Source organism: Pseudomyrmex gracilis, unplaced genomic scaffold (genome assembly GCF_002006095.1).
Source record: "Pseudomyrmex gracilis isolate BER0280 unplaced genomic scaffold, ASM200609v1 scaffold_423, whole genome shotgun sequence".
NCBI lineage: Eukaryota > Metazoa > Arthropoda > Insecta > Hymenoptera > Formicidae > Pseudomyrmex > Pseudomyrmex gracilis.
Window position 1 is genome coordinate 65727 of NW_018021007.1, and position 25342 is coordinate 91068.

Below are 25342 nucleotides of genomic sequence, written 5' to 3' on the forward strand. Positions count from 1 at the left end.
CCTCCGATCGTGTTTACAAGTGTTGCGTGAATGTATTATTATATATGTGCATGCGTACAGCCGATTTGTAGCAGAATTTTAAAGGTAAGGATAGGATTAAAGGATTTCTTCTATCACTGCGGACAACGGGGTGTAGTAAATGTGAAAAAAAGCGGCAGATACATCGTAATGGAACCGGAAGTTTGGAAGAGTGACTAGTTATTGCGGGAGGGAGAAAGGAGGATACTTGGCGGCGGAGCTCGTTGGGTTGAATTGAGTTGAAATTTAGCGCGTATCTATGTGGAGGAATAAGGGAGTTGAATTGAAGGAAGCGGGGAACATGATTTAAAAAATAGGATATGGGATTTAGAAGTAAGGGAGAAATATGGAGGGTTAGGAGGGGGCGGTGTAGAGAGATCAATTAGATCTATCAGTTCGAGGTCATCTTTGTCGAAGAGAAGGAGAGGAGGAAAGTCGAGGAGCGAGCTGCTTAAACTCGACCTCTATTTCCGAATTGGAGTCAGGAAGGAGTTGAGAGGAGTGGATTGCGAGGGGAAGGAGAATTTACTGGGGATCGTTCAGAGGTGTTCTCAAGAGAAACGGGAGAATACAAAGGGGGTTTGTACCACGAATCAGAATCAGCTTCATAGTGGGTGTCAGCGGTTAGTGTCTTAGTGTGTGAAGTCGAAGGTGTGTTTTAAAATTCGGTATATGCGTCTGCATGTGTTAGGTTGAATTTTACGTGTGGGTGTGTGTGGTGTGTGTGTGACCCGCTTGGGTCGCGGCGTTATTATAATTTCTCGCGGATGTCAAAAGCGACGCCGGGTCGATTGGCCTGTTCGGCTCCGTCCGATCTAATGCTTGTCAAAAAAGCAAATCTCGGTTTTGCTGATTTTGTCGAGCTTTTAAATCTGTTCTACAATACAGTCGTAAGCTGTAACTGTAAATCGTAAGAAATTGACCAATCACAATCGATTATTCTTCTATGATCTGTCTGTGATTGGTCAATATCTTACGACTTACAGTTTACGACTGTATTGTAGAACAGGCCTTACCGTCGCACAGGATGTTTGTTTGCGAGCGTCTACTTAAATAAACAATCAATTGATGAGGAGGTAGTCAAGATTAGATTCGAGGAAACCCGCAGTTGGTTGTGAATTTACAATTAAAATTACTGCGATTTTAGGAACTGGGAGAATTGTAATTGAAAATATAATTTTTTTGTTTGTTATTAGTTTGATTTGTTACTATCTACTACAATCGAATTTTAGCCGCAAGTTTTCTCTTTTTCTTTAATTAATTTTTAGTGGAGGCTGTTGTAGAACTTAACTTAGCACTTACTACTTGCAAAATTCTGTGCGGTGGAATAGTTTGTCAGATCCCCTCGGCGTCTCCGGGAGGTTCGGCAAGGCCTGTTTTCCTCTAAGTTCGATGGTAGAACTGGGACGCGTTTGGCACTTGGACAGTACTGTCACGGCACTCGCAAACGGTACTGTTTTATTACTGCTGTTATGTATTATTGGAACTCTCGGGGTTTCTCTTTGATCGCGATAAAGGATTTTTCTGGTCTGAGTTTTTTTTATCTTTGTTCCCGGGACTGTCACCTTCTATACGATTTTTGTTAGGCACGAGGCCTTCTAATCAAAGCGCTTGATCGGCTCTCCCGCTTCTACCAAAAACGGTGGTGAATTCTAATTTGTTAGAAATCCATTAAAGTCGACAGCATCTGCGTGACAGCATCTCCTGCGCTTTGCGTCTGGTGTGTAACTTATGGAGATAACTTTTATCCAGAATTTGTTTGTTGCCTCACGAGTGTTCCGTCCGTCTTTTGTTGAAACTTCGCTTCCGGAGATAAGGAGATTTATTAATTTTGCCTGGCACATGTAACTTGTTATTACATGTGTCCGGCATTTGTTCGGCAGTGGAGCTTGTCTTGAATTTCTCGAATTTATTATTTTATTTCGCTGAGACGCGCGGTTTCGTTTTACGTTCACTCGATTGTTAGTGTCACGTATTTCGTCAGATTGATCTCTTGTTCTTCATCTGGAAGTTTTCTGTTGGTCCGCGTTTTATTTCCCGCGTTTTTGTTTAGGGTAAAAATCGTTTTACCCAAGTAATCACCATACTGCGTTGCGTAAAGAAGGAAACCGTAAAGTCATAGGACGTAACATAAAAGTAACTCTTTTTTACATGATAGAAATGTTTTATGCATACTCTAACCTAACGTAACCTTTTTTTTTACTGTGGGGGAAATCTTTTATGGATACCCTGACCCTGGGGAAGGGTCAGAGTTATGTGGGAGTCTCTCCTCCTACCCGCGAGCGGGAGGAGGTGTACCCACCATAAAACCCACCATGGTGTGTCACCACTCGGCTCTTAATAGGGAGGGACCCGAGAATTTCTGTTTGAGAATGCGCACAGATCCCTCTCTTGAGCTCAGACTTCTCGGAAGGAAGGAACTACCGGGTTATGTGGGAGTCCCTCCTCCTACCCACGAGCGGAAGGTGTACTCACCATAAAACCCACCACGGTGTGTCACCACTCGGCTCTTAATAGGGAGGGACTCGGGAATTTCTGTTTGAGAATGCGCACAGATCCCTCCCTCGAGCTCAGACTTCCCGGAGGGAAGGAACTACCGCTCTTTTCCTCAATTGGAACTCGTGTTCTCGGCGACACCGCGGGACACATACTGCGGTGTCGCCTTTTCTCGGGACCGTGTGCAGGACACACCAGGACCTCATCCTGACCTGTCACGGTCCCCGTCGCGGTAGTTGAACCTCCCCGGGGGTGGACGGTACCATCTCCGAGAACCGCGTTGTGCCTCACGTTTCCGTAATGTCCCGCTGAGATGGTGGGCTAACGGTGAGAGACGGTTCTCACCAACGTCCACGCCTCAGCCCTTCCTCCTCCTCATTACCCTTCACGAATCAAAGTCGTAAAGAGAGGAGAAAACCTAACCTAACCTAACCTAACCTAACCTAACCTAACCTAACTTAACCAAACAGTTCTCTCGGGGGAAGAGCCAGGATTATGCAGAACTTCGACTACCTTCGAGAAGGTGGTAGTTTACCCGCTAAAACCACTACGGTGTGCCTAATCAGCCCGTTTCGGAGAGAGACCCGGAACTCTTTGTGAGACTCTATCGGGATCTTTCCTTGAGCTTGTAACTTTTTGAAAGGGAGGTGAGCCTTTCCTCTGTCATTGCTGCTCGTTTTTGGCAACGAGTGGGACACAAACCACCGCGTTGCCTTATCTCGAGATCGCGTGCAGTACGAGCCTCTACTCTGACACGCCCAGCGATAGATAACTTCTTCCCTCTTAGGGAGAATGATGTGACCGGGTGTCACTAAACCCACGTCCCTAGCCCGAGATTTTTTCTGCGTTTTCTTTTTTTTTTATTATTTTGTCCTACGGTCTTCAGTCGGTTTAATCTTCACAACCGACAAGATTATTTTTTATATTATTGGAGTTAGTGCTCCTAATTGAGCTGATACTCACGGCGAGTTTTTTCTTTCAATTACTGAGCTTTTTTTCTTAACTCTTCTGGCACCTGTACGTTCTCCTCACTGAACTGATAACAGATCTCGGAGTAAACTTGATTCTTCGAGCACTTAACTTTTACCTCTCCAAATCTATTTCAAATCCCGGACCCCTGGGACTTACCTGTTTTATTTTATTGGCTCATACCGTTTGCGTTCTTTTTGTAACCAATGGCCGATGAGTACTCGCTTTGCACTTGGCTCGTAGCTGGTCTTCGCTTAAACTCGATTCCGCTGCCCCGTTGTAGGGCTGACGCTCCGCCAATCGTTTTTATGCCTTTGACTACCTTTAGCCAATCACCACTGTACGTGGAGTTTCGGGCCGTTTGCAACACGGAGTTTTGTTGTGAATAAATGAAACACTCCGAGTTTATATTTTAAACAAAACCAATTTATTCTCTGCCACTTTACTAGGCTGTTACAATTAATTTGGACTAATTTTAAGGCTGAACAATTACTTTTAACTTAATAAATTGCAACAACTTTAACGCGTTTTATACTTGTATCGCCGCGCTTTATTTATAATACTTTTACCGCCGTACTTATTTTATAATATTTTGTCGCTGCGGCCGATTTTTTTTGGACCGATCTTTTTCTGACAACCTTTTCCCATTCGTTCTCTTATATCGTTCTTTTTTCTCTTATCTTTGATAGGTTTGGTCGTTCTCTCGAATCTTCGGAAAAAGAATTTTTTAAATTAATTTTTAACAACCATCTTTTTTTCTTTACATTTGATTTCTCTTCTCTTTTGTTTTATACATAACTTTGCTCTTAATTTTACATACATTATATTATTATTTTCCCTTGAGACGCTTCTCGTCCTATTCTGCTTCTATATCTTATTCTACTGCATTTTCTCTCTTTCCTTATCTTTTTTTCGCTTGTTTCTGCTTGCAGTGTTCATTTGTGTTACTATTCTTTTAACTAAACAATTAACCTTTTTTAATAATCAAATAAGTAGGCGTAGTTTATTTATTTTCTTTATTATGGCAAATTCAGTCTTTTATGACAAACACTATTTTAAACATTTACTCGTCACCAACTACAAACTAATTTTACTCTTTTAATCTTAGTTTAACTAATCTATTTCTCTCTTTTTTCTTCTTTTATTTTTTTCAAATCTTGCGGGTTTCCTAGAATGGGTTATGTGTGCCGATGGTGCTGCCCTCGAATTCCTCAGCTTGTTGCTACGCGTCCTCTTGTGCCATTTCCAACAATCTGTCCAACTGCGCCTGCGTCTCCGCCTCTTTTCAAAGATTATCGGACGCGCGTTCTCCGGCGACAGCAGCTCTTCCTCATGTCGGTCTTCGACCAATAGCATTTGATTGTCTTCTTGTAGTTCGGCCATCGGTTGCAATGGTATCTCCTTGGGGCTACCGCTCACCTTTTCTTACGTTTACCTACTGAGACGGAGGCCTGAGGAAGCCGGCTCTCTTAACATTGCACTGCCCCGGTCCGGCTGACGTCTCCTGGCGAAGAGTCATTGCTGACTTTCCCGGTAGACCAAGGGAATACTAGATATTTCCCCCTCTGATTTGAATAAATTTTATATGTATTGTAGGTTTATCCTCCTACTACATCGTTGTAAAATAATAGAACGCAACTCTCAACATTCGCGAGAAAAACGCATTTAAAGATTTTTGTGCTCTTAATATAATACCGTTAAGTTTGAGCAGTTTGCCAGCTAGCGGCGTGGCTTAGTGGGCGCTTGACTACCATTCTGCGTATCTGGTTCAAATCTCAGTTTTCCTAACTTTTTCTTACATTTGCATTGTAGCATATTATGTAAGCATGTTGTGATATATATTTTTTAATATTATCTAAAAACTTGTATGTGTTTATTATAAAACTTAATGTATTATAAAATTAAGTATATTTAAAAATTACGACATGTATTTATGTACAATGCTTTAAATGTTGTGGAATTTAAATTTAGAATAAAATTTGATGTTATATCATGCAATAAACATTTTAGAAATTACAAATAAATAGGAAAAAAGACAAAACAAGATTCTTACAATAAATGAGAGCGTTGGTTACATTGCCTCTCATTATTGATTCATTATGTCTGTCTGTAGGCTTACAGATTTCGAGCTTGACTTTGAGTTTGAAATATTTTGTTCACTACTGGTATTTGGCTTTTGGCTTATTTTTCTCACTGCATTACACACGATAAACTCCGAATATCCACTTACTTATTTAAACACATAACTCGAATCTTGATGAAATTGTGTTTAAAGATTGAAAATACAAACCTTGGATCGTGATACAAACGTACAGACGGCGTCATTAATTCGAAGAATAGGCGCGGGGATCGGAGAGCAAGCGGGGCGGTTGCTCGTAGCGCCAACGGGCGCCGTACTAACTAACTAGTAGCAATCGGGTGTCCACAACTGGACACCCGATTTTGGGACTAATGGATATTTGGATCAACTGGACTTTTTATGTGATCCCCGCGCCTATTCTTCGAATTAATGACGCCGTCTGTACATTTTGTATTATACGCGTAAAAACTAAAGCCATTCTTGTGTGCATATGCTCTCCGCATATTACCGCATGCTACCAAAACTCGGCAATGACTGCTTTGATTTGCTTCTCCACCCAGTGATGAAAGATTTGACCGGCCAACACCAAGAGTGAGAGCCACTGGGAGACGCACACAAGCGAGAACCGCCGTCCGTGTGCGTGACGTCACGGCGGTTCGCTTGTGTGCGTGCTCTCGGTGGCTCCCACTACTTCGGTGCTCTTGGTACTGGCCGGTCAAATCTTTCATCACTGTCCCCACCACGTTCTTTCAACGCGTTCGTATCGCCATTTCGTAGCGGATCTACAAAGGCTGCGTTCCGAGTTACGCATATGCGCTCATTTATCTATAGTACACGTTACGTATAGTATAGATAAATACGCATATGCGTAACTCGGAACGCAGCCAAAGTTGCACACTCAGGCTGTCCAATCAGGCAGTTTGACTAGGCCGGAGACGACGACAACGACAGACGTTTCTGAATCGTACTAGACCAACAAAAACACAAAAATACTTTGTTATTCAGTTTTTCAGCCGAAATCTATTAAGACTGAGAAAAAGTCGATCAGGTCAATTGTTACCAAAAAATTGTGGAATACAAATCTCTTCTCTACCGAAATACTGAGTTTTGCGTATATACTGCGCGAGGCTATACCGTGCCTTTTGATATAATTTTATTGAGAGCCAACCATTTCGATTCTTGTTTTGGATCTTTTCCAGTGGCAATGCAATTAACACAAGTACATTGGTATATGTTGAGAATCGTTGGAATTTAATTATAATTAACGTATATCAAAAAGTTATCAATATATATGTTTACAAGTTCTTCAAATACGTAATTTAAACTAAATCGCAAATAGCTCGCGCGCGCGAATAGGACGTCTGCAGTTTTTGGTGCAGTATTTTGCATTAAATAATTTTTGAATTTAGTAAGCCTAGCAAATTGTTTTTGCTTTACAAGTCTTTTTTTCATGGAAACTTCTCGAAAACATTTAGCTATGCATTATCGAATTTTTTGAATGAAAAGCGAAAATTCATGTGGGTTTTGACTTTCACAAAAGGCAAAGTTTAACAATTGACACGATTATTTTATATTTTATTTTTTTACATTGTGTTCCAATAAAACAATATACAAAATTTTACTTGCTACTATTGTTGTGAATTTTACAGTGCTACTGTTTGATATCACTTCTTTTGTAAGATATATTTTGTAAAAAACGATTTTTGTAGTATATAGTAAAAAAAAATAGTATAAATTTACTATCAAGTAAAGTTTAAATTTTGACTTCGTCTTTAATATTGCGCGTGTACTTGGCGTCTTTTTTGAAAAGGTTTCATTTTATACACGACCAACTTGAATTCATCTTATTGACCCTCACGCATTATTACTAACATTTTTACGAGAGATTCATTTCTCATGGTGATTAGAGTTCGAGTTAAGAGAATAACATGGATATTTTTTATTTGTATTGGGAACAGCTTATTTTATTTATATTTGAAAAATTAAATTAACAAAGGGAGGTCGCGACGTTGTACCAATCGATTTGGACAAAATTTATAGGATCGATAGATGACTATGTGGAGTATTGCAGGGTAAAGTAATAAGACGCACTACTCAAGCATTCGCGAAAAAATCGAATTTGAAAATTTCGAGTTACTTTATGAGGATATTAAATAGATCGTTTAATTGAAGAGCGCGTAGCCTAGCGGTAGCGTACTAGGTTAGTAGTGTCGACGCTGCTGGTTCGAGTCTCGATATACTTTTTTTTTCCTTCAAAATTCTACAATATAATCTAAATGTAAGTAATTTGTTTATTCTAAATGTAAGTAACGTTTTTTTTATTTATTGCATGTTATAAAAGTGCATTGTTTTGCATAAAAACTCTGTGATTTTGCGTACATGTTGCATACAATTATTTATCTCCTTTTTATGAATACAATTAATAATTAGTATAAATCTATTTAGTTTTAAAACGATATTTATTGAATCACAGAGTTTTTCCATAAACCTGCCAGGGGTCATGGTGACCCCACGAAAGTTCAAACAGCTGTAACTTGCTCAAAACGGAACGGATTTAAACGTACCATATCTAGAATTTTTCATTAAAGTCTCTAGTTTAAAAATATTTTTATTAAAATGTGTTTTAAACAAGTGAAAAATTATTAGAAACAAAAATATAAAGATACATTTTTGAGAAAATTAGAAAACATTTTTTTATGATTAAAAACAAAAATAAACTTATGAGTTTGAACGTCTGTAAAATACGGTTTTATTTTAAGAAAAGACACTAGATTAAAAAAAAAATACGTCTTAAAGTGTTCTTTTAAAAGTATAATTATTTTGCACAATGAAAATCACCGAGTTTCGAACAAAATTTTTTTTTGCTATGTACCTTGTTTTTTTAATATACAAATATATATAAGGCAATATATAAATTTAAAAATACATTTTTAGCAACTTTTTACTTGACAATAAGTACTTTACCTTTATTGAGTTTGATAATTTGCATGTTCTTCTTTTAATAAGACACAAACTTTGGTTTTGGCCTAGATTTATACAAATAGTAATATAATTGAAATTAAATAGTAATATATAATTAAAATAATAATATAGTAATATATAATAGTAATATATAATTAAAATAGTAATATATAAACTATCACCATTTCAACAATAATGTTAATAATTACGAGAAAACTTACTCGTGTATCTAAATGTATTACTGAGCACCAAATCGTTTTTTTATATAGTTATAAAACCTTAAGAGTAAACCCGCACAGGGATCAATATGACCCCACGTAAAAATTCAAACAACTCTTCGGTTGCTTGAGAGCGACTGAGGTTGGCAGGTATACAGGGCTTTAGTATAGCCTCTAAACATTTCAACTTGTTTTCACTTTTTTCTATTCTTTATTTTTTTTCGATTTTCTTTCTAACTCCTTTTATCTTTTATTTTATTTTTTTATCCACTTACTTTATTTTTATGTAGAGTATTTTTTTCCGGTTCTCTAAATAATGTTCCATTTCTCTATCTTTACACTCTTTTTCTTCTTTATTTTTACTATTCTTTTTAATCTTCCTTTTAATCTTCTTTCAATTTTAACATAATTTTAAGCATTTATATATTTATCTAATTATTCATATGTTTTAACTTTTTATTTGACACTTTTAGCTTATCTCTTCCTATAAAAGATCTATTGATCTTATTATTTTTTTAAAAGCTCATCCATATACTTGATTGTCTTTGTCTATTTCTATATGTCTTGTATCATCATTTATTCTCCATGTTTTTAACATTCTCCATGTTTTTAACATCATTTATTCTCCATTCTCTTATAATATTCTGTATTAATTTCAGTTTTTCTCTATTTTTCTCTCTCTTCTTATTTTCCATTTCTAAGCCTGTTTTTTTATTTTGTGTGTGTGTGGGCGCGCGCGCGCGCGTATATAAATATAATGCGTGTTAATTACAATTTTAAGTTTGTATACATATATATCAGTTCATAAAACAATTATAATATAATAGTATTACACTTCTACACAGTAACAAACGCGTAAGAAGATGCGGGCTAAAATCCTTGCTCTTTAAGGTTTGGTTTAGTGCAGATGTTTGAATTACCTTGTAGCTTTGTTTACATTTATCAACACTTTAGTCCGACATACACAAATTTCACTGTTTATAATATCAGATTATAATATCCAGAGTAAAGCATTAAAATTCTGAATCTTAAATTGTCATATCTCCTGAACCAAAGTACTCTACAACATATCGAAAGCGCAACGAAATCGGTTAGGTGTGATCTAAAATGCATATGTACTTTATATATTACGAAAAAGATTGTTTTAGTCTTGAAGATTGTTGAGTAATATTTTTTTATAATATTTTTACTTTGAATCAAATAATCAAACCGTAAAGAAATCATGAATTACAAAAGAGTCTTTCGTATTGAGATGTATTATTAAAATAAACTTGTCGTGTATGAAAGTTTTAAACATTGAATGTTCTTGTTTCTAGATCTGTCTCACTGAGAGTAAACCGAAGCAAAACGTGGCGGATTCGGTGACCTTTCGACTGTGACCAGCAGGCGCACAGGCAATATATAGAACAAGGAAATGCGTGAATATAAAATAGTTGTGCTGGGCAGTGGAGGTGTAGGCAAGTCCGCCCTCACTGTTCAGTTTGTACAAGAAATCTTTGTAGAAAAATACGATCCGACGATTGAGGATAGTTATCGCAAGCAAGTCGAGGTTGATGGTCAACAATGTATGTTAGAAATTCTAGACACAGCTGGCACAGTAAGTATTTTATAACTTAATGTTGATTACTTGTTTTTTAAAAAGATATTGAAAAATAAACTTTATGGAATTCAATAAAGTAGGTAACTATTGTAACAAGTAACATTAACGTTTTGATAAACTTTTGAACGTTTCAATAAACAAAGACAAACGTTTATGTACTATTAGTAAATGTACACACATTCAAAAAGTTCCGGGACTGATGTTGTATAAAATCGAAAAGTGGCGCTATCTGTGTTTCCATTGCAGAACTTTTTTTCCCTCTTCCTTTAGCTACCTACTGTAAAAATTTCAAAGCGCTATCTCGATTCAGTAGCGAGTGCGAAGTGTCGGAAGTGTGTGTGTTCGATTACGCGTGTCACGATCTTTACGATGGAGCAACGTGCTGCAATTAATTTTGTTTTAAATTGAAGAAATCCGCTTCAGAAACACTTGAAATGTTGCGTCAAACCATGGAATGGCGGAGTCTTGATGAAGAACAGTCGGTGAAAATCCGCGCGGTGAAATTCAAAATCAAGACAATGCTCATCTCTTTTTTCGATTCTCATGGCATTATCCATAATGAATTCGTTCCTCCGGGCCAAACAGTAAATGCTGCCTTCTATAAAGATGTCCACGACGGATTATTGAAACGAATAAGGCGCGTGCGGCAGGAACAGTACTGGTTCGGCGATTGGTTCCTTTTGCATGACAACGCACCGGCGCACACGTCAATATTGGTGTCGCAGGTTTTAGCCAAAAAAGAGGTCACAGTCGCTAACCACCCCCCGTATTCGCCAGATTTGGCTCATGCGGACTTTTTTTTGTTCCCGAAATTGAAAACGATGATGAAGGGAGAGTGTTTTGACGATGTTACGGACATCCAAAGGAACGTGACACGTGTCATCAGGGAAATTCCAGAAGAGGCTTTTTCTGGAGCCTTCCAGCGACTCTACGAACGATCAAAAATTTGTATAGAGAGAGGAGGGGAGTATGTTGAAAGCTGAATAATCCATTTTTACATAACTCGTGTTTTTCTTCTTAAACAAAATTAGTCCCGGAACTTTTTGAATGCACTGTGTAAAGTAAGGGGCCCAAATTCCGTCCTTGCACCTAATTTCGTTCTTTGGCTGATCTCAACTATTAAGTACTGTCATGTGCTAGAAATTATTGGAATTAGTAGAACGCACGCAAAAAACCTTATCACGTTATGAGCGTAATCGTTGCTTTTGTCGCAAGTTTATAACGTGTGGATAGTTTGCAAGCAGCATACTGTAGTACAGGCTTCGGTTTGAGTCTTGTTTTTTATGTAAAAAATATGTTCTTTTTACTTGCAATTTTGTGCAGTTGTAGTATATAACTTCTATTTTAATGTCACGAAGTGATAATCTCATTGTGTCACAAGTAAAATGACATTTAATAAAAATGTAAAATGTAACTGTTCTATACATTTTATAAATATAATATATGTTAAAATATAATATATATTTTATAATAATAAAAATAATAAAACTTGTACTTTTTTTTCTTTATAGAATAAAGCAGTTTTCAGTGATTTCTGCGTACTCTTTTAACTACGAACTGTATATTTTATCTAAGTTTTTTATTTTTTACACGTAAAATCATATTTTTATAGATAATGGCGCTTCTGGGAGAATCATTTTAATAGATCATACTGACAGTTTCATTTTTTTCTTCTTTTTTAGATAAATCGAAGGGGGACGAAATTAGGAACACTTTTTTTGAAAACGTCAAAAAATGCATGCTCTCACATTTTAATTTTTTTCTCTTTTTTTTTGTATAAGAGTGTTTGAAACAAAGATTATGGAATTTATACTAAAAGGTTTGAGATACACATACAAATTTTTTTAAGTCGAGCCATTAATTACAGTCTGAACATGTAGATAAAATAATAATTTTTTTAAAACCTTCTGTCTTTCTTGTTTTGTTTTTGATATATTTATGATAGAATTCTTATTATTATCGTCTTCTACTTTAAAAAGTTATTTTAATATATGAGCAAATACAATAAACGACTAATCGTAATTGTTTGGTTAGTATTATAAACTGCTCTAACATATCTTCTTAATTCGGAAAATATGTAATGTATAAAACTCTTTATTTTTTTGTTGAGCATTACTTTCCGACTGTAAAGGATTAAGTCTTGTATACTCAAACTTTTATCAGGTTCTTTGTAATTTTTTATAATTAAAATTGACGAGTTACACATTTATATATTGTAAATAATATTGTTTTTGTTTATAGGAACAATTCACAGCCATGAGGGACCTTTATATGAAAAATGGACAGGGCTTTGTATTAGTATATTCGATAACAGCACAATCAACTTTCAACGATCTACAAGATCTCAGAGAACAAATACTACGAGTAAAAGACACAGATGATGTGCCGATGGTATTAGTAGGCAACAAGTGTGATCTGGAGGATGAGAGAGTAGTGGGAAAAGATCAAGGTGTAAACTTAGCCCGGCAATTTAATTGTGTGTTTATGGAAACCTCTGCCAAAGCTAAAATTAATGTTCGCGATGTAAGTTCAATTTGTTTATTCTTATCCAAAGATTGTTTCGTAATTTTATTGCTTGATATCTCAGAAGTATTTATTTAATTCATGACACTTTCTATTGGATTGGCCAATAATGTCGGATTTTTTTGACATTAAATGTTTATTTCAAGATTTTTTGCTGAAAAAGATGGGAAATTCTGGAAGGATGGTATTATGAAGTCATTGATCAAAATGGTTAATATGTCATTAAATATATATAGTTTCCTATATTAAAAAAAAATTATTTGTGTTTTTTATCAAAAATTCCGACATTACTTATTGACCAAACCAAAACAATGTTAAAGGGGAAAGTGGTAATATAACTCCTCATTTATATTTTATACAACTTTGTTAATATTTAATATTTTAGACTGAAATCTAAGTCATATTTTTCAAAATGTTGTTCAATAGAGAGATTCAAAATCAAAACACTTAAGATATATAAAAAGATAATAAAAATTTATAAAAATGTGACGACATTGCATAGTAAATTGATACATAATAAAATTGGTAATATTATTGTACTGATAATGATTTTTCAGTAAAATAAATTAAAACAATTGATTTTGTTTAAAAAAAGTTATATTACAAATTTGTATATTTAATAAAAGTAAATTCTTAGAAGACACATAAAAAGAATAAAAAGTCTTAAGTTTAATAAATATTGTTTATTAAGTTTTACATTTCTTTATTGTCTTACAAAACATTTCATTTTTAACAATCGCATACATGTTCATTTTTTTCTGTTAAAACAAGCAATGTGCTCACATTTCACGTGCTAAACATTGTATTCACATCATTGTATCTAAGAGACCATGCCCATGTTTGTGTTTAACATTATTACTTTAACTGTATAACAAATGAAATATTCGATAATGGAAAAAACACTCAAATATATAAGGTAACTGTTTCAATTATAAATCGTGTTCCAGTAATAAGTCGCTTTTGTTTTTAATTTATTTTAAATAACTAATTTTTAAACATTTAAGAAATGTACTATTATACACTATTACATTATCAATTGATGAAATATCACATTTTGTATTGAACTATAATATTGCAAAAAAATTTAAAGATTTATTTGTAATATTTAAGGTTCTTCAATATTTCCGCAGTCATCTTAGATTGATGACGTTAAAAGCAAGGAAAATACACAAAAATTTCGTGCACTTTGTGTGAAAATTAGATAAAAGAAATAATCTAAACAAGATTATTTCTATATAAATATGGAATTATACGGAACTTTTCTTTTCAGTTTGACAACGAAAGCTACATAATAGAGCGCGCTATCGCGCAACAGACGTTAACGTTGACAGGCGTGTTCGAGGAGATTAAAAATAGCTAATGCTTTTGAGCTGCCCGAACATTTACTTTAGTGAAATTGTCAAATATGGCTGACCAAAGAAAAAGTAATGAGTATTTTATTTTTTGTTTGAAGAGAATTAGAACATTCATCTTTGTCGTCTGATGACAAAGAAGATTTAGATGCTCTCATTTTAACTTATTTTACTTATTATGGCATTATAATCTAATCTAACTTATATTTTTGGTAACTATTATAACACAGAACTATACATACTTCTATCTACTTCTATTATAGTTACTTATTATTAGTTCAAAGAAAGTTTTATAGAAAGCTAACGGCATGCTGAACTATTGTGGAACTACATTTTACTGAAAAAAAAAAAAAAAAAAAAAGAAACATATTACTTTCCAAGTGCACGTTCTGCATCATCTAGCGATACTTTTATTGCGTATTTCATACCGGTCTTCATCAATGATGGCGTCACTCTCAAAGCGGCGTCATCATTCGCGCTCTTTTTCACTATTATTTTTGAGGTAAGGCAGAAAATACTAACAGCGCTGAATAGCGCTTAATCTCTCCTCGAGCAAACTGTTGTAGTTTTTACAGCTATTTACGACTTGATAGAAAGAGGAAACAACATTTTAGTGTCATTTTTATACCACCTCCACGTGGCCCTCTCCTGGAGTTTCAAGGTCCGAGGGGAAGATCCGGACACCGCCGCAATTGCGGTGCTCTTCGCGTTCCAAACCCTATCTCCCTGCTAGAGGTTTTCAGGGAACTCGAACGCTTATACAGAAAAGAAAACTCTTCCCGGATCTCCCGACGGCGTCTCCAGGTCATTTTGGGTTATCCCGACGAACACTCTTACGAGGGCCCGAATTATATGCGGTTCTGCTGCCGGGTTCCGGAATAGGAACCGGACTCTCTTTCGCCCGACGGGCAAATAAAAATGACACTAACGCGGTTCAAACCCGAAAAAGCATCTTTGTATGTTAATACTACACACCGCGAAAGCATCAAATATCAGGAAACAACACTGTTATTAAAGATGTTTTAGATGAATTTCGATATTTCCTATTCTCAATAGTTTTCGTTTTTCTTTTTGTAAATAGATCTTTAATAACAGTGTTGTTTCCTCTTTCTATATAAAGTCGTAAATAGCTACAACTACAAAAGTTTGCTCGAAGAGAGATTAAGCGCTATTCAGCGCTGTTAGTATTTTCTGCCCTACTCAAAAATAATAATGAAAAAGAGCGCAAATGATGACGTCACGCCGCTTTGAGAGATGTCATCATTGATTCTTTAATATGTACCAAAAAGCGTCTCCTCGAACAGTCTCAGACGAAACTTGCGCAAATAGCGCACTCCCCAAACGCAGCCAATAAAATCAATAGGTACATGGTGTATTGTTATAAGTTTGTTATAAGTTTTACCAGCAGCAAATTACGCTTGATTTTGCGTATCAAAACATGTTCCAAACGAAGTTTGTTTTTCTTCTTTTTCACAGTAATATGTCTAACAAGTCCCTTGATTTGTCACAAAAAATTTTTATTTTTTTACAAAGTGCACAAAATTTTTGATATGTTTTCAAGCCGTTATTGGCCGCATTGTTACGTTCAAACGTGTCTGTTCGTATTACTTATATGTTTATTTTTTCTTTTTTATTAAAGTTTCAACATATACATATCCTTTACCGGAAAAAGCGTGTGTAAATAATCACAATCGATTCTATCGATCTTGATTGCCGCTTTTATCTCGACGCTGATTGGACGTTTCTCGGATGTTTCTCGATTCATGCCTAGATAGCACAATGATGTTTTAAAAATATATTGAAAACATAGATATTGAACGTTTTATACATATTTAAAATGTTCAGATTATATCTTCAGACAGTTTTAGAATATTCTAAATATGTCCAGTGTTATTCTTCTAGATTTTAAAATTGTCTATTTTAAGTATCTAATGGGCCACAAATGGGTCTATGTAAAACGTTTTTCTTAAGTCAAATAGACATATAAGAGTAACACATAAACTCGGATGTACATTAAAAATGAGTAACATATTTAAGTAGGAGAGAACAGGATCATGACACTAAGCGAATCGAACCGATCACTTCAATTACAAGAAAGAATGATATCTCTAATCATGTATCTGACGATGCACTTGTTAAAAAACTCAATATATGACCACATACATGTTTAGAGATATTCTTTCTTGTAATTGAGATGATCAATCCGACCCGCTGAGCACTGTTCCTCGTTCTCTCCTTTCATTGTCAGACAGCACACGTCCATTGGACGTCTAAATTTGGTCTTATTGAGTTGAAACGTCAATGAATATTATATGTATGTTTTAAGAATGTACATTACTAAACGTACGAAGTGTATTTACATTTGAATGTTTTTAAAATGTCCATCTTATAGCCATTTTGTTTTGATATATTGTACATGCTGCGCAATATTTTTCACTTTTGTAGAACTAAATCTTAATTAATTTAATGGCGCAGTGGTTGAGCATAAGGTTAATGATTTCACCAATTCTTCAAGTCCCATCGTCACTCCTAATTTTATCTATTACTTATTTTTTTATTTTATTATTATTTTACAACAATTTTCTATTTGTTTATATTTTAAAGTTTGTAATTTATTACAATTATAATAATAAAAGATTAAATAAAAACTGATATATAACTATTTAATATTGTAACATTGTTTTATTGAAAATTAAAAAAACTATGTAAAAATTGAAAATTAGTGTGAAATACTAGCAAACTTTAAATAAAAAGAAAAAATAAAGAAAAAACCAGAAACCCCGATAGGACTTAAACCCGCGTGGCAAGATTATCAATTTCACGCTTTACTTGTTTAGCAAATTGACATATTGTATATGTTAATTGACATATATATGTAGCTGCATTACCTACTTTAAATTTGTTTGATCTTTTGAAGTAGGTTGACATACTAATTAGAGAAGAGAACGAGGAACGGTGTTCAGCGGGTCAGATTGATCATCTCAATTACAAGAAACAATATCTCTAAACATGTATGTGGTCATATATTGGGTTTTCTAACACAAATACACCTTCAAATACATAATTAGAGATATCATTCTTTCTTGTAATTGAGGTGATCGGTCCGACTTGCTTAGTGCCGTGATCCTGTTCTCTCCTACTTAAATATGTTACTCATTTTTAATATAAATCCGAGTTTATTTGTTACTATCTTATATGTCTATTTGAATTGAGAAAAACGTTTTACATAGACCTATTTTTGGCCCATTAGATACTTAAAATAGACAATTTTAAAATGTCTAGAAAAGTAACATTGGACATAGTTAGAATATTCTAAAAATGTCTGAGGATATATATAATCTGAACATTTTAAATATGTACAAAACATCCGATATCTATGTTTTCAATATATTTTTAAAAATCGACGAGTTTCTTACAATAACAACATTCTGTAAAGACTCTAAATTTTACAAGATGATCGTCATATATTAGTGAAGAAATGGACATCATCATAGTAAAGAATGTCCACCGAAGATGATTTAAATCAATAAAGACGAAACGTTTGGATAGTAATTGATTGCTACTAAATCTTTTTGCACCAAATCCTGCAAGCGGTTCAAACGGTCCTTTTCATACACAATATTTTTAAAACATTGTAGTGCTATCTGGGCTCTAATTAGTGTGTCAACCTACTTAAAAAAATTAAAATCAAATTTAAAGTAATGCAGCTACATATATGTATATGTCAATTTGCTAAACAAGTAGAGCGTGAGATTGATAATCTTAACTAATAAAAATGAAAGGTTCTACAAAATTCAAACACGTAGAAACAGGGCCAATATGAGCCTTAAACCACAGTTAACAATGTGCAAAAATTTCCGGTTTATTAAGAATTTTTTTACATTTCGATTCACAAATTTTGAATCATCTTCAGGAAGTATCTGTGTAAATTACAAAGTGCAATAAGTACACATGTTGACAGATTGAAAGAAATTTGATACATATTAAATACATTTGGCCGACACTTACAAAAATTGATTGATAAACGCCTCATGTGACTCATTGATTATCCATACAACCGCAAATGTCAAAAATATCAATTGATTCACGAATAAAAACGTTACTCAAAATAAAAGATAAAAAAATTCCTTGTTTTGTGTTTTCTCTTCTTCATTTTTTATCTTTTAATTTGAGTAACGTTTTTATTCGTGAACCAATTGATATTTTTGACATTTGTAGTTTTATGGATAATCAATGAGTCACATGAGGCGTTTATCAATCAAGTTTTGTAAGTGTCGACCAAATGTATTTAATATAGTATATCAAATTTCTTTCGATCTGTCAACATATGCTTATTGCACTTTGTAATTTATACAGGTACTTCCTGAGGATGATTCAAAATTTGTGAATCGAAACGTAAAAAAATTCTTAATAAAACCAAATTTAAAGTAATGCAGCTACATATACAGGACATTTTTGCACACTTTTAACTGTGGTTTCAGGATCGTATTAATCTTGCCACGCGATTTCGAGTTCTGTAGGGGTTTCTGTTTTTTTTTTATTTTGTTTTTTTTTATTTGAATTTGCTATTATTTCACACTAATTTTTAATTTTTAGTTAATAGTTTTTTTATTTTTAATAAAACAATGTTACATTATTAAATAATTATGTGTCGAGTTTTATTTAATCTTTTATTATTATAATTGTAATAATTTTAAAATATAAACAAATAGAAAATTGTTGTAAAATAATAATAAATAATTAAGTACTTGAAACGGCTTGAAGATAAGTCCAGAAGCAAAATAAAGACCTAAAAGCCTGTAGTCCATGGGTAAAAAATACGATCGAAACGTTCCAAACTTTAATTTGAATTATCGGATTATTTTAACCCACCACCGCCACCCGTGGACTACAGGCTTTGAGGTCTTTATTTTGCTTCTGGAATAATAATAAAATTTAAAGAATAAGAAATAGAAAAAAAATTAGGAGTGACGATGGGACTCGAATAATTAGTAAAATCATTAATCTTATGCTCAACCACTGCGCCATTAAATTAATTAAGATTCAGTTCTACAAAAGTGAAAAATATTGCGCAGCATGTACAATATATCAAAACAAAATGGCTATAAGATAGACATGTTTAAAACATTTAAATGTAAATACACTTCGTACGTCTAATAATGTACATTCTTAAAACATACATATAACGTTCATGGACGTTTCAACTAAATAAGACCCAAATTTGGACGTCCAATGGATGTTGTGTGCTGTCTGAGTGTCGTACGAATATACATATATACTTGCTGTCATTGCGGTGACAAGTTGTATTCACTGACAGAACGCGTTAAAATAAAAATAATAATCGTGTTGTGGTAGTCTATCTTATTCTAAGTGTAAAGCAACGTGAAAGACTTTTTTATGTTTATTAGTTCTCATCAACAATCGCTACTGTAAAATCGAACTTGAGGCTCAAGTATCGAGGAGCCTTAATTTTCATCAATGTCAATAAGGAAAAGTACATATTGTTAATTTAATAAATATGTATTTTTCTGCAAACCATACGGTCATTTTGTTTTCTTTTTTTCAAGAACGCCTTTACGTCTGTTACGACACTTCAAATTAAATTTTCATAATGAAAAAAAAGCAAGTTGCAAATCGAAAATAGTGATAGAATAGTTATGAGCGGCTAAAAACTCTTTATATATATAGTTTACGAATATCTACCGTTCTTAATATATTTAAACAAGTTTAATTACCTCAAAAAATTTGTGTTTAATTTTCGAAATTCTTTTTCAGATATAATAGTTTTAAGCTCTATTTTTATTATAGTTTTATCTATTTTGAAGAAACAATTTTTGACAATTTAAAAACATTTAGATGCACGAATAAAAAAGGTACAAACTATAAACAAATTTTCAAAACCGATACAAAATAACATATATCTTCTTATCCAGAACTCTAAAAACTTATTTATTCAGGACTTAGAAAGTTTTTATAAGAATTTTAAATATCAAGTATATAATGTAGTTTATTACTGATTACCTTATATTTAACAGTTACCTTATATTCGTGTGATAATAAGTTTAAGTTTAAGAAACAAAATAGTATGTATAATTAACTCCGCAGGGTATTAACTTGTAGAATATTAACCTATATGTATACTTAATCTGTACGGAGTGCTCTAAGCTGAATGCTTTGTACGACCGAAACTTTCTATTTGATTTTAAGGTAGTTATCGCGTAGAATCGATTTCTTGCCAACTCTTCTAAATTTGAACCACATATTAAGCAAGAGACTTTTCAAGCGCTCATGAAATTTCTAAATGTTTGACCGTTTTAAAGTTGAGATAATTGCAATTATAGTATATTAAATGGCATTTTTTACATGTATTATATGCGTAAACTTATTCAAAAATGCAATTTGAAACTCTAGCTATCAAACAATTTGCGACATTGATAAAAAACTAGAATGCGGTAGATTACGATTAAAAGAATACTATAAAAAAAGTTTAGAATTATTGATCGTCTAGTTGTTGAAATAAGACCGCAGAAAAATTATATTTCTTGACAAAGCATAGTTAGGCAAGTAACAGCAACAACAATGTCGCCTTTTGCACAACGTATTTAGATTTTGACACACCGTTTCTTTGCAATTGTTTTGCCTTTATCATATTTAAAATTGTTTTGAAGTGTTTTTGTATCTGTATTGAAATTGAAAAGTCATTTTAATAGTTTTGTTTGACAGATGAGCAGACTGACAGATTTGGTTAGACGCGCGCGACGCTATCAAATTGCCGTTTGATGTGTACAGCATAGACAGTCGCTACTAAAAGTTTACCGCATTAACAAAAAAATAAAATTGTTTAAAGAAATTTTGAGCATAATAAAACTACTTATTTATTTCTACACTAATGACATGTTGATAAAATACAGTCTGAAATATTCGTACGACATGTGAATCGAGTTTTGAGAATACTTTTCTGTAGCGTAAAATTAAACTTTTGAATAAGACTGTTGCGCGATAACTACCTTAAACTATTGAGTCGTTGTGCAAAACATAATTGAGCTTTATGTTTAATTTTTTGACTCCGCTTCTAATCCTACAAACTCTATTTATTAAATTAGATTAAATTAAATTAGTAATTGGATTCTTGAATTACGTTGAAGCGATGGTTTTCGCGAGCGGATATATTTGTCTTTAAGTCATAGCGACAGTTTTCAGATATATTTGCCTATAGTATTCTAAGAGTTAAATGCTTATTAAAAATGTTAAAAATGTTTGCAAATTCTTTAAAGGAAAAATATACGTCGTTTATGTTACTATTATCATATCAATGACACTACGAGTGTGTATGCTTTGAATGTTTTTGCATTTAAAGCAGTTTGTCTTTATTGCTTTTTAAATATACAAACAAAAATAGATTGGCGCTCAAAAAAAATGCCTAAATGCGTTTTGCGTAACATTAGATACTTAAATTACTTATTTTACAAACAATCATTAGAATTCATCATTTAATAGCAGAAATATTGAGGGAGAAAGATCATATTATCTACAGGGGACTGTATTACCATCTTCTCTTCTAATATTTCATTTGCACTCGACAATATCAGCTAATTGCTTTAAGAATTATTATCACTTTTGGATATTCTCTCTCTTCTAGATTTTCTATGATCTGGTTCGACAAATAAACAAGAAGTCGCCAGAGAAAAAAATGAAACAAAAAAAGAAATCGCTGTGCCTACTTTTGTAAGGTAGATATAGCGGAGCGCAATGAATAAAATATCGAAGCGGTAATAAATTAAAACAAGAAGCTAATGACACCAAGAACAAGGGGGCTGACGGGATATTACTAGAACGACAAAATGGAAATTTAAGGAACTGAAAATCCGGTTGTAAATGGCGGTAAAAAACGAAAGAATGACAGCACAAGAGATACAAGTAGCGGGGTCAAGAACAAAGACACATGTGAAATGGAACACAGCGACAAACGAAGAAAATATTGTATATACGTTGATTTTTGAGTGATTCATGTGCACACGCAAACAACGACGCACAAAACAATATATGAGACTCCGCTACACTGGTGGAAGAATAGGAGATTTTCATAAAAATACATGCAAAGAGAGAAATAATTACCTAATAATTATATATATATATATATATATATATACTTACAAGAATGAAAACAGATAAAAAAAGAGATAAAAAGAAAACAAATGTAACTCAACTTTTCCAAAAAACAACCAGAAAGAAACATGATTTTAGACGTGCGTGTGCGCATTATCAGCGCCTTGTACATCGCCGCGTACTTTTCTTCCTCTCCTTTTCCTCTCTCTTTCTCTCTCTCTCTCCCCTTCTCTCTTATATAATAAAATAAGTATAAATAGATGATCTTGATTATATTGCTCTTACTATTAATTAATTAGTATCAAAAAAGCCATCAAAATGTTCGTAAGTTATCGAAATGTTTGTTTCTCAAACATGTTTTTCTATATCTTTTCATATTAAGGCAAATAATAAAAAAGTGAATGTTAACACAAACGGTCCAATTTTCCTATTGTTATAATGTAATCAGGATTTTATTTAATTCCGTGCCCTCTTAGCCTTGTTTATAAACCGCTCGCGTAATTAGTCTAGATAATTTGTGGATCTTATCCTTGTTTTATATGATTTACATCGAGTTATAAGATAATAAAAACAGAATTTGAAAAATACTACTTTGTGATATATATGTAATTGAAATGTGTGACCATACAAAAATTTTTTCATACTTATCGTGCCACAATAGATTTGTATAAAAATGTGCAAGAACTAAACACGTATAATGTTATAAAATATAAAATAAATTCAGAAAAAATAGATTCTTTGATGTCCAATTAATGTTAAAAGACAAATAGATCAAATAGAACCGAAAGTGGTTGTTGGTAAATAAATTTATGCAACATGCTCTTATTAAAATATATATTTATCCATAAATTTCATCAATGCTTCTGATCCCTTTCAACCCAGTCAGCATAAAAAGGCCAAAATACAAAGATGTGTAAAGCATAATGGGACGTTTTTAAGAGAGTAATGGATACCGACTATAGAGACCTGTAAACCGACGTTTTTATAACCTACATTTTTTTATTTTCTAATTTTATTTACTGCACATTAAAAGCTTCTACAGAAGCAAATAAATATAAAAAATCATATATAGCTTTTGAAAATGGGTATATAATACTTTTTTGAACTCTTTTTTCATTCATAATGATAGTATATGGTATCAGATATACATTATCACACTATGACATTGTTCTCATCAAGTAGATAGTCAAACCATAATCTGAATGTCTTATTAGATTCTTTTTTGTCGTACTTGTACTGTTGCTCTTGTTTATTGTAAATATGTACAAAGCTTAGAAATAATTCTACATACATGAATATATGGTAAGGTTATAGAAGAAAACTGCATAAGAAAAAATTTATGCTGAATTTTGACATTTCAAAGAACAACCCGTGGAAAAATGGATTAGATCTAATTTAAATCTAAATAGATGTAAAGTATATAGATCTAAATAAATATAAGATAAATCTAAATAGATATAAGTAAATCTATGGAAATTTACACTTTTATTCATTATTAGATCTACTCTTGATCTACTCAGATCTATTATATTAGATCACCTCAGATCTGTTCAGATCTGCTCAAATTTAAGTAAATCTGAGTAGTTTTAATATAGTAGATCTGAGTAGATCTAAAGTAGATTTAATAATATATAAAAGTGTAAATTTAAGAGATCTACTTATATTTATTTAGATCTACTTTATATTTATTAAGATCTACCTTATATCTATTTAAATTTAATTTTTATCTAATTAGATCTATTTTTCCATTTTTTTTATCTCGTTAAATTTAAGTTAGATCTAATCCATTTTTCCCGGGAAGCGTCAATTCTTAGCACAATTTACTTATTTCTGTAGAAGCATTTTAGATTTAATGCAGTAAATACGACACCAAACGTCATAGGAGAAACGTCGGTTTACAGATCTCTATAATCGGTATCCAGTACTCTCTTAGTCGTCTTTTAAACGTCTTTTAGAGATGTTATTTGGGAATGTCTAAGGCCCGATTTCTTCATACTTCCCGATAACTATCCTCTGGATAAAAGTACACAAAAAGATATACTTTATCTATTAGATAAAGTTATCGAGAACTCAGAGATGAAGAAATTGGGCATAACTCAAAAAGGAAAGAAAACAATTTGAGTTTAGATTTTAAGAATTGGTAACAGTAAATAAAAGTATTTACATATTAATAATAGTTATGACAAAAACAAGTTCAAATTAAAATTGTGATAGAATAATTTTTATCAAAAGGCAAACTAAACAATAGAATACAAAAATAATATTTTGCATAAAGCGAGACATGTTATTACAACGGTCAGTTACAATAGCTACACAGAAAAAAAGATTTGACAGTTACAACGAATTCGTTATCGCTACTACATTTTCGTAATAACAGCGACAGAAGTTTGTACGGCTAAGTTTTTATTTTATTTAATACTATAGCAAAACTTGTTTAGTTGGTGAAAATTTTTATTGAAGAAATTTCTTTGTAAAGTCTTTGCTATTTAAACAAACCATTTTTAAGTTCAATAAAAATATTTTCAAAGTATAGCAAACTTTAATACTACTTATATATAAATGTATCCTAACAGCAAGTGTAAACTTGTTGATGCTGATTTTAAAACAGAACTTCAGTTGGCGATATATAATAGTTGAACGACGGAAAACTTGCGAGCTAGACAGTAACTATTCTCGGTCAAAACGACTCAAAAGTTGCAGTTAATCTTCTTGAGTTCATATCATGTTCATATCATTAATTGTAAAATACTTTCCATACTTTCTCTGTTTTATTAGTGTATGTACACAACGCGTCAACGAATCGCGGAATAGGCGCGAGGATCGGAGGGCAAGCGCACTGAACTCTATATACACTGGAATGTGCATCAAGAAAAATTCATGGTACAAATTGAATAGCGCCATGTTTGTTTGGCCTGGTATTTTAGCAAATCAGAAGCGTGTTCTGTGTTCCGCTACAATATGAATAACGGAGATGAAAAAGTACCAAAATAGAAAAAGTTTATTCAGGAGTTTAAGTAGT

General features: G+C 33.0%; 1 protein-coding gene across 6 annotated transcripts in view; it reads left to right on the forward strand.

The window, feature by feature from the left end:
- Positions 1 to 22910, forward strand: part of LOC109860604 (ras-like protein 3) — a 45946-nt gene extending 23036 nt beyond the window's left edge. For all 6 annotated transcript variants that reach the window (XM_020439827.1, XM_020439828.1, XM_020439829.1 and 3 more), the window contains 3 exons: positions 10059 to 10339; positions 12584 to 12865; positions 21857 to 22910. In XM_020439827.1, the coding sequence (XP_020295416.1) occupies positions 10157 to 10339; positions 12584 to 12865; positions 21857 to 21946 (555 nt within the window). In that variant the 5' untranslated portion in view covers positions 10059 to 10156 and the 3' untranslated portion in view covers positions 21947 to 22910. The remainder of the gene's footprint in view (positions 1 to 10058; positions 10340 to 12583; positions 12866 to 21856) is intronic.
- Positions 22911 to 25342: the final 2432 nt, after the last annotated feature.